We start from the raw sequence: 13,211 nt of genomic DNA on the forward strand, positions 1-13,211 counted from the left end.
ATTGCTGAATTCTTAGTTACCCTGTAATATATACAAGGGTCAAATTAAAACAGTCCATGCATTGTGTCTGTGTACCTCATTTTAATTTGCACTTTTCTTTTGCAGAATGAAATGGGAGTTTGTGACTACAGTTCAAGGTTTGCTTTTTCCCTTGACATAAAAGTCTCATTTTTAAAAAGCTAAATAATTTTTACATTTTAATTGAAAAGCAGTTCTTGAGGTCTGAATCTTTACTATATTTTTATATAGTAAAGTATATCTTTACTCAAGGATGTTTTATTTTAAAGCACTGGTCAAGTAATGATTTTTCCTAAACAACATCCTTGCATGTAGGAAGTCTGTGGGTATAAGGATGTGAAAAGTGCTATGAAACGTAGCTTGTTTCACTCATTGTTAGTATAACTAGTAATGCTAAGTGTTGAGGTCGTAAAGGTGTAATTGCCTCTAGTCTACAACTTTTCATAGGTTGTTTCGATATAATATTTCTTCCAAGAACAATAGGATTCTTAGGTAACTTACATATCTGTGGTCTTCAGAGGCATATTTAAAATACTGCAATTAAGCTTTTGTGCAGTCTTAAGTGAATAAAACCTATATGATTTAAAATAAATTTGCATATAATTAACCAGTTGGATGCATGTTAAAATATTCCCTTGGTGTATGAAATACTATGGATTTGGCTTTATTGCTTTTTATATATACGTTTCCTTTTATGCAATTTACACAAAAATCAACTTTATCGGTATGTAATCATTGGTATGCAAAAGCAACTTAATCGTTAACAGTAGTGTAACTAAATTTAATATAGACTTGCTAATGTCATAGATGTCACATTTTTGTTGAATCTGCTTGGGGAATAACTTAGGATGTACAGTTGTATGTGAAGTCAGCAGTCCTTATTTCTGGAATTGGATGCTTCATTTACTGGAAAGAGGTGATGGATCCTGTCTACGTTAAGTGGTTTGTGAAAGTAGAAAGATGAGTCCTAACATTAATGGCAGTCCTGTCACATGTCTAGAGGATGCCTTATAAAAAAAGGACATTAGCTGAGTTGGTGGAAGCAAAGTGTTTTAAGCTCAGACTGGGTGTCCGCAACAGTCTTTCACAGCTCTGGTGGGGGCCGGGGGTGGCAGGTGATTTTGATGTGCTGGCTGAGTTGGTCCCTGGGGAGAACCTTGGATATATCCCCACAAGGTAGAGAGGTCATCTCATCTCCATAGCTTGTTGAAGGCTGGGTCACCGTGATCCAAAGGTCTCAGCTAATACATCGTAGTGGGGAATGGTTTCAAAGTAAGGTAGGGTTTATCTGTTCAGTGTGCAGCGAGCACAGGGACTGCTCAGTAAATGTCAGCCACTGTTCAGTCTTGAAGTCTCAGGCCTGGTGACAGACCACCTCCCTTTGTCAAGCTGCTACTCAAATACATACAGATACAAGTTTTTACTTGAGAACTTAACAAATTTGAAGAGTAGTTCCTTTTGGTGATACAGAGCCTTGAAGTTGCATTAAAGGAAATGCTGTCTCCTAGCCAAAAGATAATGTCTACCAGGGAGACATGCCATTGTTCTCTTCTTAAGAGTTAATAGGGTTGGGCAGGTGAATCACCTGGCTAAGGGACCACTGCTCAGGAATGCAGATCCACCTTAGGGCATGCTAAGGAATAATTACACCTTTAATGAGATAGTGCGGTTTTTCTTTTTAGAATTTCTGCCCGTAGCAGCTTACAGAGCCATAGCCAGGCAGCTTCCTCAGCTGGCCTGCTTATCTGAATTACAATAATTTTTCCTTTCCCAGGTCTAAGTATGCTTTCCCAACAGTGCATTTCCATGCCCTCTAAAGCTTCCCACCTTCAAGAAAAAGATTTGTGCCAGGTGGTGCTGGTGCGTGCCTTTAATCCTAGTACTCAGGAGGTAGTTATCCAAATTCAAGACCAGCCCTGGTTTTGAGAAAATTGTTTTATGTGTATAGTGTTTGTATGTAGGTATGTGCATCTTGTGTGCCTAATATATGCTGAGATGGAGCAGTTATCAGATCCCCTGGAACCGTAGTTTACAGGCAGTTGTGAGCTTCCTGCCATATGAGTGCTGGGAACCCAGGTGCCCTGCAAGAGCAAGTGCTCTTAAAAGCTTTGCCATCTCTTCAGTCCCCACTCCCTTTTTTGCCATGTAGCTGATTGCCCCCCCACATGGCTGACCCCCATGCTTAATTCAAATGATACTGCTTTCTCTTTTCCTCTCCCCACCAACTGCTAGATTTACATCACCCTTATTTTGTCATTGTCCTTTTTATAAAATGTAGCAGTAACATTGAAGCTGCTCTTTAGAGAACTATCATTTAAGCTCTCTTGATAACATCCGTTCCAAAGCTGGCAGGTCACCCAACCATGATTCTGAGCCCAGCCCTTAATGTTTTCCCATCTCCCTTCACCCTCTGAATAACAGGAAGTAAAGAAAACAAACCAACCAACCCTGAGTTGGGGAGGACAGTCTGAGCTTGCTGTGCTGAATATTTGGAGATGATCAACGTGTGATGGCTATGCAGTAACTGAATGCAAACTATAAAAGCTTTAAGTATATAGCTAAAGATGGCAGGCAAGAAGCTTGGTTAAATACAGTCCTGAAAAGCAATTTGAGGATAGGGGTGTCACTCAGTGGTAGAGTGCTTGCTTAGCATGGTCACAGCCCAGTAAATCCTTAGCTTGGCGAAAAAAAAAAAGTATGGACAGAAGAAATTGAAAGCAGCCAGTATAAGTCTAGCATTGGAATATGGACCAGCTGTCATATTTTCAGTTTGGTGAAAATGTACAGTTGGTTGTGATAGTTCTCATCTGATCCAAACACTTTGATGAGGTGAAGCTGGATTGAGAATTCAAGGCCAACCTGAAGCTATTTTCTCAAAGTGAATGCTACTATAGGGAAGGCAAGTGTGAGCACATGTACAAAGTGCTTATTACAGAGACTTCAACAAATGAGCTTGTCCTCTCAACTTTTAATTCAGCTTTTTGTAGAAATAGTATCCACAAAACAGCATTTTTCTGACAGTTGGATTCCTGTAACTGTTCATGAAATCCTAGAATGAGACTAAGACCCCTTTAGTAGCACTGCTAAATTCTTTTCTGGTTTGGGTTGGGTTTTTTTTTTTTTTCCAGCCTAATAGCATATGAATCTAGATCTGACACCTTCACATGTACATACATTCAGGCAAAACACCAATGCACATAAAATAAAAATAAATTATAAAAAAAAACTATTCTAAGGGCTGGAGAAATGGCTCACTCAGCAGTAAAGAGCACTTAGTGCTCTTGCAAAGAACTCAGGTTCAGTTTCTATCATCCATTCATACGGTGGCTTACAACCATCAGTACCTCTAGTACTAGGGAATCCAAGCCCTCTCTGGCCTCCACAGGCTCCTGAACACATGCAGTGCACAAAAATAAATAATAAGTAAATAAGGCTGGGCATGGTGATGCACTCTTAATCCCAACACTCAGGAAGCAGAGGCAGGGAGATCTCTGTGATTTGGAAGCCAGCCTGGTCTACATAGGTCCAGGTTTACACAGACCTGTCTCAAAAACAAAATTTTAAAACAGCAGATGGGGATGGGGAGATGCATGTCATGAGTTCCAGGCCAACCTGGTCTACAAAGCAAGTTCTAGGACAGCCAAGGCTACACAAAGAAACCCTGTCTTGAAAAACAAATTTAAAACGGTAACAACAAAACAAGCTCTCTGCTTCCTGTATGGATTAAAATATGATCAGCAGCTTCCTTCTACTGACATGTTCCTCTGCCTGCTGCCATGCCTTTCTGCCATGATGGACTCTCTCCCTTTGGAACTGTGAATCAAAATAATAAATTATTTCTTCCTGGAAAAAAGAAAAGTAGAAACTGTTCTCTCTCTCTTCCTTTTTTTCCATTCATTATCTTTGGCTTGCATCTAGCCCATACATTGCTCTCAGTAGTCCACTGTAAGGAGCTATAATGACTCCTTGGTACTGCTGTTGGTCATTCAACAAAAGCAGTTGGCTTCTTGAGATTTTCTCCTCTGCTTTCCAGGTAGAGCTTCCAGGCAGGAAACAAGTGAATACACACCTTGTCCCTAGAAGACTATATTTCTGCTCATTTTTTCATGTGTGTTTATGGGTGGAGGCCTAAGATTGGTGTCAGAGATCTTCCTCATCTGGTCTTCTCTCTTCTTTTGAGGCATGGTCAATCATTAAAACAACAGCTAACTGACCAGCTTAATCCAGGGATCCCATCTCTGACTTGAGACTAGAATTTTAGGTGGACTTCCACTTCTACCCAACATTCACTTGATTTCTTAGAATCCAAATCTAGTCCTCTTGATTGCACAAATGCTTTAATCACTGAGCAAACTCCACAGACTCATACTCTAAGAAAAAACAAAACAACAAAGAAAATAAGGTTTATGTAGCCCAGTCTACCCTTGAGCTCCTGATCCTCCTCTGTCAGTGTTCCAAATGCTCAGATTATAGGCCTGTGCCAGTTGGCTCACATCCATTTATTCTGGTGCACAGAACATAAGGAATATATTAGTGTTCATCAGATTTACTGCCTAAAGTGTGCTAGACATGTAATAAAACAGTATAAGAAGGGATCAATAATACTTTGTATAGAGTAATAGAGGAAACTAGAAACTAAGAATTATATGGTCAAATTCAAAGATAAGATTAGATATAAGAGCTAAGGGGCACCAAAGGTAGGAAGAAAAGACAGGAAGGAAGGCTTCCTGGAGGAAGTAAAGTCTGTAAGTAGAGTTCAAGAGATTTCTAGCATAGCCAACAGAAGGATACATCACTCACAGGGGCTTTAGAAGAAATAAACTGAAGAGGTAAGTATAATGAGTTTGGACTAGATTTGATAAAATTAGTATTTTTCATAGACAGTGTAAGTAGAGAGGGCCAGCCTGCTCGGAGGCAATGAAGTTAAACCGAAGGATTTCAGAGTCAGCAGCACAATGGGTGGTGACTGAAGTGCTGGGGTTGGACGTGGTGCTTTCCGGGGAACTGCTGCAGAGTTGGGCGAGGGGCAGTCGGAGTAAGGCCACAACGGGGATTTAAGTAGTGGGGCCAGATTACTGGGGAAATAGAGGGCTGGAGAGGTGGCAGTGGCTAAGAGCACTTTACTGCCCCTGCAGAGCCCTGGGTTCGGTTCCCAGCACCTATATGGTAGCTCACAACTGTCTGCAACTCTACAAGGGGATCCAGCACCCTCTTCTGGCCTCTGAAGACACTAGGCTCGAATGCAAGGGCACATACATGCAGACTAAAACATATAAAAATCAATTGTTAAAGACAGAATGTAATAAATATGGGAGTTTGGAGAGGTGGCTTAGTGCTTAAGAACACTTACGGCTCTTTCAGAGAACTGGAGTTCAATTCCTAGGACCTACAAGGCAGCTGGAAAGCTGTTCTAACTCCAGTCCCAGGAGATCCAACAACCCCTTCTGGCCTACTCAGGCACTGTATGGACAAACAGTACACAGACATACATGCAGGCAAAACATCCATACACATAGAATAAAAATAAAATGTAATAAGCATGAAACCACGGAGATGTCCCTTGCAGTTCCTGAACTCGTGGGAATAGGGAACACAAGCTAGACTACCAGAAAGATGAGACTTAAAGTGACACTTGCAGTAGGGAGACCACTGATTCCAGACACTAAGGATTTCTCTAAGGGGAAACTCTTACCTAATTTTACTTCTCTTTAGTCTGGAGCCAGCGCTTATCCATTTTATTTGACTCATCCACGTCTCTCAACATCTTAATGAATTTTCAGTTTGCTTTACATTTCAGGAAGAGGCCCCAGCTTGACAGGTTTTGTTTTTGTTTTCTCACAACCTGCGGAACTTTTACTCCGCTGTGCACCGTGCCCGCTCACAGCAAGGCTTGCCTAGGAAACCTTTCCTTCCAGCACAGCAGTCTTCTTTCCTAAATGGGTGGCATTCTCTGTGGGCCAGCAAGGGGCAGAAGCAAACCAGGGTGAGTCTGGTGTTTCAAAACAATGGGGGCACTGCAGCTGGCCTGGGGCGGTGGTGGGCTGGGGGTGGGAGGTGGCCAGAGGGAGTCTGCAGGAGGCATGGAGGATACAAAGCAGATAGGTAAGTAGAAAGTCTGACAGCTTCTGATTTGGGCTGAATGAGAAGTCTGGAAGGGTTTGAAACAGCAGTGATCAATCCACAGAGGCCACGTGCCCAGAAGCTGTCAGCGTTGAGGAGGACACTGCAACAGAGGCGGGAGGTGCCTACCCAAGAAAGGCTAGGCTAAGCTCCCCGGGGAAGGTCGCCTCGAGAGGACCAGCCCCTCTGGTCTTCGTAGGCCGTTTACATCCGCCCCACCTAGGACTCCTAGACTGCATACCACCCCGCTCTCCGACAACCCTAGGCTGTCTTCGTCCATCCCCAGGGACTGCATACATACCACCCTACCCCGACACACCCACGCTGCGTTGGTCGCACCCCACCCGGTACCACCAGAGTACTCCATTCACGTCCCGTCCTACACCCGGACTTAGCCTCGCCCAGCGTTTCGCGCAGGCGCGAGGAGGCGTGGCATGGAGGCCCTGGTCCCGCCCCCGGCCTATAAAGCTCAAGGAAGTTTCACCTCAGTTGCAGACTGTGCCGGGCTGGCAGCTGGCAGAGAGCGCAGCGGCAGGATGAGTGCAGGTTCGGACCCCGTGGTCATCGTCTCGGCGGCGCGGACTGCCATAGGTGAGTGTCCCGCTCCCCAACAGGTGCTCAAAGAACCGGGTTCGCGGAACGGGGAGGGGGCGATCGGCCGAGACTCCCCAGCCCGGTGCCGGGCGCCTCGCTCGCGGCCCTGCCCCTCGTGCTGCGATTGGTTCCTCGCAGTAGAGCCACCGCTCTGCCGGCTCACCGATTGGCTGACTTTCGGGTGCGTTCTCTCTCCCGGTCGCTGATTGGCCCGCTCAGCGAAGCGCCATCGGTCGTGCTGTGGTGGCGGGGTGGGAGGGCCGGGAGCTAGCAGGGGCTCCGGGCAGGCTTTTGGCTTGGCATTGTCCTGGAAGTCCCCATCGCCTTTGCCCGCCTCGGCGCCGGCCGTTTCTGTTTAAAAAGCATGCTCCTCCATCCTCTGCCTCGGTGGTTCTAAACCAGGCTCTTGGTTCAGATGCCTTCCCTCTTCACTGTCCCGTTATAGGCTCCTTCAATGGTGCCCTGTCCACTGTGCCTGTCCACGACCTGGGGACAACTGTCATCAAAGAAGTCCTGCAGAGAGCCAAGGTGGCTCCAGAAGAGGTGTCCGAGGTCATATTTGGACACGTTTTGGCGGCAGGTAACTCCTCAGTAACCCAGGAGAGGTCAGGTTCATTAGACCAGTCCTTTGCACGCGAGCACACCACCACCACCATACATTTCTTTGCGTAGGGTGCCCTCTGCTAGAATTCGTCCTGCTCCTCCTTCCTCTAGCTGAAGTCACAGCTTCTTTACAAGCCTTTTCCCCGGAGTGCTCCTAGACCACTTATCTGTACTGTCTTCGCGCTGTTAGAGCAGGGCCGGCCTGACGCATAGGAGAGTATGCACAGTCCTCCACAGACCCCTAAAAGATCACACAGTCCGTCTCTACCTTTGGAGGGGGCTGCACTCTACCAGGGCTGCGGGGGTGGCTGCGGCAGAACAGATATACCCTAGTCCACTTGTCATGAGATGGGTTGTTCTTCACTCGTGGGGACTTGGTCCCTGCCTGGAGGAAGACAGAAGAGTCTGAGAATGCCTCCATCTTACCTCTACTTCCTGATTGTTGACCGGTGACCACTGACCGCTCCGCGCTGATACTTGGTATCAGCTTGTATCACTATCACTTGTAGCTCAGTGATGGAAGTGTGTAGTTAGTGTGTGCATGTGGTGGTGAGTTCACTCTCCTGCCCTCCCCTACGCTCACTGCACATACATTTGGATCAACTGAGGAGAAAATTGTTAATATTCAAAACCAACTTCTGTTCTTCACTGTGATTCCATCTGTATGTGGGCAGCTTGAATATTCCATATTTGAAACACTTGGGGCCAGAGTTGTTTTGATTTCAGATCTCCTCCCCCCAAAGCTTCTAACATTTGTATATCTAAAGTGAAGTATCATTGTTACCCAACTTGGTGTCTCAATCTTTATCTCAAGAAGCCAGGCTCAGCCAGTTGTCCTTGATGAGCTGGGTGAAATAGCAACAAATGTTAGTAAATGGCAGAAAAGGGAGATTTATTTAATTTGGTTAAACTGGTAGGAGATCTAGTGACTCCCTCATGTCTCTCTTCACAGTCCAGAACTGAGATTAAACTGTAAACAGAGGGTTGGAGACCTGCACTTCTAAACTGTCTAGTCATTTTATGGCCTCATCGACCACTGACCCACTGTCTGTGTCTCTCCATCAAGGTGGTCTGAGAAGTTGTCAGAGTGTGTAAAATCTTTTTTCCTTGGTGAAAATATCCCCCTCTACTGGGTACCAGGCTTCAGCTTCTTCCTTCTCCCAGAAATATTCCTAGGGGACTTCCAGTTTGGGGGGCTGGGGGTCATTGTTTGAATAGTCTGACAGATTAAGCAACCCAAGTATCTCTAAAGAATAGCCTTATCTCTTAGAGGCTAAAGAGATCTCTGAGTTGTTAAGAGCAGTTACTGCTCTTGTAGAGGACCCAGGTTCTGTTCCTAGCACTCTGTTGGATACTTATGCCCCCCCTCACTCTTCCAGGGAATCCAGCACCCTTTTTGTCCCTCATAAGTGAGTACTAGGCACCCTCATACATACATACATTCATTCAGGCAAAACATTCATACACAAAATAAATAAATCTTTAGTGTGTATGTGTGTGTGTGTGTCTTCATCTGTTCAAGGATGGTTATGTCCTGGCTGGAACCCAATTCTGAGTAGAAAATTCTGGTGCATATATTTATGTATAGTATATATATTAACCCTATATACATAGAGTGGATGCTATAAAGAAAAAAGGCTTATGATTTTGTGCATGAAGTACATTTAGTATGTCCCATTTATAGAGACACACTTCTGGTCTTAAATTCTGACCAAGTTATTATGAGTCAAACTGTGTGTTGACTTTGAGCAGACATGTGAGGGCTCATGCAGTGGCATTGCAGCATCCAAAAGTTTTCTATTGCCTGGCTTGGTGGTCTGTGAATATAACCTCAGCACTCTGAGGCCTTACTGTGAGATTAAGGCCAGCCGGAGCTCTTAGCAAGATTTCTTCATAGAAGGGAAGACTGGAAAGACTGGAGATGTTGTAGACCACTTGTCTGATGTACAAAGCTACTGAAAAAAGAAAAAAATTGAGATGTTTCACACTGAGATTCTTAAAGTACCGATATTTGACATGTATTTAAGTTTTGGTTTTATAGTTCACCTTTCTCATTTCTTTCTTTTTTGTTATTGTTATCTTGTTTTGTTTTATTTTGAAGATAGGGTTTTTCTGTGTAGCCTTGGCTGTCCTGGAACTTGCTCTGTAGACCAGGCCAGTCTCAAACTCTGAGATCTGACTACTTCTTCTCCCTCCCAAGTGCTGGGGTTAGATGTACAGCACCCCCCCCCCCCAGCTTCTTTAAAAAAAAAAAATTTACTTTTTTTTATGTATATGGGTATTTTGTCTACATGCATATCTATACACTGTATGCATTTGTGGTGCCCAAGAAGAACAGAAGAAGGCATTGGATCCCCTGAGACTGTAGTTACAGACGGTTGTAAGCCAATATGTGGGTGCTTAAAATCAAACCAAGGTTCTCTGGAAGAGAAGCCAGCACTCTTAACCACTAAACTATCTCTCCAGCCTCATTTCTTTCTTTGAACACACACACATATCAGATTCCCTGGAGGTGGCATTATAGGCAGCTGTGAGTGGCCTGATGTGGGTGTGGAATTCAAACTCAGGTCCTGTAAATGAACAGTACTGAACTACAACACTATTTCAGAAGCAAGGGATAAATACCATCAATGTCAGATCTTTGTCATGTCGCTCATATTCTGCTAAATTAGCACTATCATATTTAGTACTCACGTCTAACCTAAGTTCCTTAAGAATGGGAAATGTGTGTGTGTGTGTGAAGTTATTTGCTTAAACATTTACATCACTTATTGTTTAAAGAACAGGTCCCGTATGTACTATCTTTATTGAATGGTATCTTATTAGTTTAATTTAGACTTCTTTAATTTTTAATTTCTGAGGCACTATCTTACAGGGTAGCCCTGGCTGCCTTTGAACATGTGCAATCCTTGAGGCAAACCTCTTATCTTTAACTTTTAGTCCTTGGTTTACAGGCATGAGCTACCACTCACGGCCAGAAAACTTAACGATGACCTGGCTTATCTTGAACTCAGATAGCCACCTCCTGCTGCCTCCTGAGGGCAACAATTAAAGACATGAATAATTATATATGTTTTTCACTTTTAACCAAACCTCAGACTAATGATAGTAATTAATAGAATTTCTATGTTTTTGAAAGTGTCCCATTAGTTAGTATTTTTCCAGCAAATACACTAAGGAAAGGTCTTAGATGTGGCTGTATCTGGAATTTGCAAGGGAGGGAACCACTCTTTGCCACTTATCATACAGTGACAGATAATGTGGTTGATATTATTTCAGGGTTTTGACTCCATCCCTTTTCTGCTACATTTAAAGAAGTGGAATTTTTATTTGTTTGTTTGTTTGCTTATTGGTTTGTTTGTTTTGCTGAAGGAAATCTCAGGGGAACTATTGGTTTTAATTTTGTTATATGTACTTAATTTATTTTTTACTTTCTGTACTATATAGTACAGACTAGCCTGGAACTCATAATGTACTTCCGACTGCCTTTGAATAGACCGTTAGGCTCACACTGGTCTCAAACTTAATATGTAGCCCAGACTAGTCTCAAACTTACTGTGATCCTTCTGCTTCAGCTTACAAAATGCTAGGAATGTGGGTATGAGCTGCCACACGAGCATGGCTTAGTCCATAGCTTTTCTGCATAGATATCCTCTGTAAGTAACCCCCTTTTCTCCCTAGGTGTCTTACGCTATGAACCCAGGAGCAGAACCCTCCACATGTCAGAATTATGCCTTTTGTTCACAGGCAGTAAACTAGCTGGCTGCTACCCTTGGTCTTAATAAGTTTCTTGCCAACTAGGAGGAAAAGTCAAGCTCAAATGAAGATCTTAAGGTTCAGTCTTAGGTACTGGGAACTTGTTTGTGGAGGAGGGAGCTTCTCTCTGAAAAACACCTAGGAATTGCACAGGGTGGCATTTGTCCCAGGTTTAGAATGGCAGGCAGAGAGGGAATCAGGCGAGATGCTGCTGTGGGAACTTAGCTGGCCTGAAGGCATGTTGAGTGGCAGACATCTCCTTGTACTGAGCCCACACTTGATCCCTGGCCTCTTACCCTTCTCCAATTGCTCAGAGGCTTCTGTGTTCCTTGTTGCAGGCTGTGGGCAGAATCCTACTCGACAAGCCAGTGTGGGTGCAGGGATCCCCTACTCAGTTCCAGCATGGAGCTGCCAGATGATCTATGGCTCCGGCCTGAAAGCCGTGTGCCTTGCAGCCCAGTCCATAGCCATAGGCGACTCCAGCATTGTGGTTGCCGGAGGCATGGAGAACATGAGCAAGGTAAGTGAGAGGCGCTGCTCACCATCCTGACCGCCCAGAGGACACACATGTCCTGCTGAGGTTGGGTGAGGAATGCTATTCCTGGGATGGGCACATGCCCCCTGCACCCAGGGGGAGGTCAGAGTAGAGTCTTACTGGGTAGAGTCTCTCTTTCTACAGGTGGGGATTGAACTCAGGTCATCAGACTTGCTGCAAGTGCCTGTACATACAAAACCATCTCACCAATGCCACCTCTTTTTCTTCTTGTTATTTATTTATTTATTTATTTATTTATTTATTTAGCTGTTCTTTTGTTTGTTGAGACAGGGTTTCTCTGTGTCACAGAGATCCACCTGCCCACGCTGGGATCACAGGTGTGCACCACGCTGACTGGCTTTACTTAGCTTTCAATACAGGACTTTTCTGTGTAGCTCTGGTTGTCCTGGAAATGTCTGTATCTCTGTAACTCTCAGATCTGCCTGTCTCTGTCTCCTGAGTGCTGGGATCAAAGCTATACACAACTATATACCCTACTTTCCCATCCCAAGTGTACACAGTATCTTTGACTGGCTGGAACTCCTTTTTTTTTTTTTTGTAGAGGTTAATCTAAATGTTTTTGAACAGAGTAGGACAGTGGGAATGTAAGCTCTGCTGTTTAGAACTTCTAGTTGATACTCAGAACTTCTAGAGAGAACGCCCACAGCTGAAAGGATTAGGGCAACGGAGCTCAAACAAATCAGGTAGGATTCTGCAAACTGGGAACATCCTGTTCCTACACGCAGCTCATTAGTCCAGGGTCCAGCTCATTCCTAGAAGTGTTCTTCTGACTTTTGACCTGGAGCCGGAGCTCAGAAGAGTCCACATTTGAATAATCCAGACTACTTCAGATCTCAGACCAGAGGGAAGCAAGAGACAGGCAAGCTTGGTTTTGACTTGCTTTTCCCCTGTGAGGAAGAATCAGGTCACAGGCTGCCACTTACCCCTCTGGTCAAAGCCCTTGGAGGGACCACAGGATCCAGGCTCTCTTAGAGGGCAGAACATGTAAAAGCTTCCTGTGGTGAGGCATGCCAGTCCCTGCTGCTCAGGAGCTGAGGTGGAGAAGCACGTGAGCGTGAAGCTGAAACCTACCTGGATCACATAGCAAGACCTTGTCTCAAAAAACAAAAGAAAGAACATAGCCAAGGGTCATGGAGAGCTGGCCTCTCGAGGAAGCTCACCATCCCTGTCTGTCTCAGCAAGTGCTGTCCTTCAAGCAGACACTGCAGTGCAATAGTATCTTCTTCCTGTGCTCAAGGTCTGACCTTGGAATTCACTGGTCAGAGACCTAGTGAGCTCAGCCACTGCAAAGCTCAGGAAGAGGCAGGCTGAAGGTCACAAGTGAATGGAGTCCTTCTGGTTGCACGTACTAACCTCCAGTCCTGCAAAGAGGGCTGCTATGTGTGGTCACACAAGCCAATATGGTGTCAGTGCTGACATGACAGGTGGGAATACTGATGTCCAGAGCCACCACTTAGATGCATGGCTTAATGTACACACAAAATTTAATTCTGTCATTTCCTTTTTGTTCTTTTTAAGTGTGTGTGTGTGTGTGTGTGTGTGTGTGTGTGTGTGTGTGTGTGTG

At 44.6% G+C, this 13,211-nt stretch overlaps 1 protein-coding gene and 1 long non-coding RNA gene across 2 annotated transcripts in view; one reads left to right on the plus strand and one right to left on the minus strand.

Annotated features, from left to right (window-relative positions):
- Positions 1–2,979: 2,979 nt before the first annotated feature.
- On the minus strand, positions 2,980–6,685 carry LOC129683391 (uncharacterized). The gene is made up of 3 exons (XR_008721140.1): positions 6,623–6,685; positions 5,711–5,968; positions 2,980–4,388 (listed from the first exon to the last, which is right to left on the minus strand). It is a non-coding gene; the product is annotated as an uncharacterized LOC129683391 (long non-coding RNA).
- Acat2 (acetyl-CoA acetyltransferase 2) overlaps positions 6,623–13,211 on the plus strand; it is a 14,557-nt gene continuing 7,968 nt past the window's right edge. The window contains exons 1-3 of the mRNA XM_055616101.1: positions 6,623–6,729; positions 7,178–7,312; positions 11,430–11,611. Of these exons, the coding sequence (XP_055472076.1) occupies positions 6,675–6,729; positions 7,178–7,312; positions 11,430–11,611 (372 nt within the window). The 5' untranslated portion in view covers positions 6,623–6,674. The remainder of the gene's footprint in view (positions 6,730–7,177; positions 7,313–11,429; positions 11,612–13,211) is intronic.

This window comes from Psammomys obesus, unplaced genomic scaffold (genome assembly GCF_907164565.1).
Source record: "Psammomys obesus unplaced genomic scaffold, mPsaObe1.curated_primary_1811, whole genome shotgun sequence".
Taxonomy (NCBI): domain Eukaryota; kingdom Metazoa; phylum Chordata; class Mammalia; order Rodentia; family Muridae; genus Psammomys; species Psammomys obesus.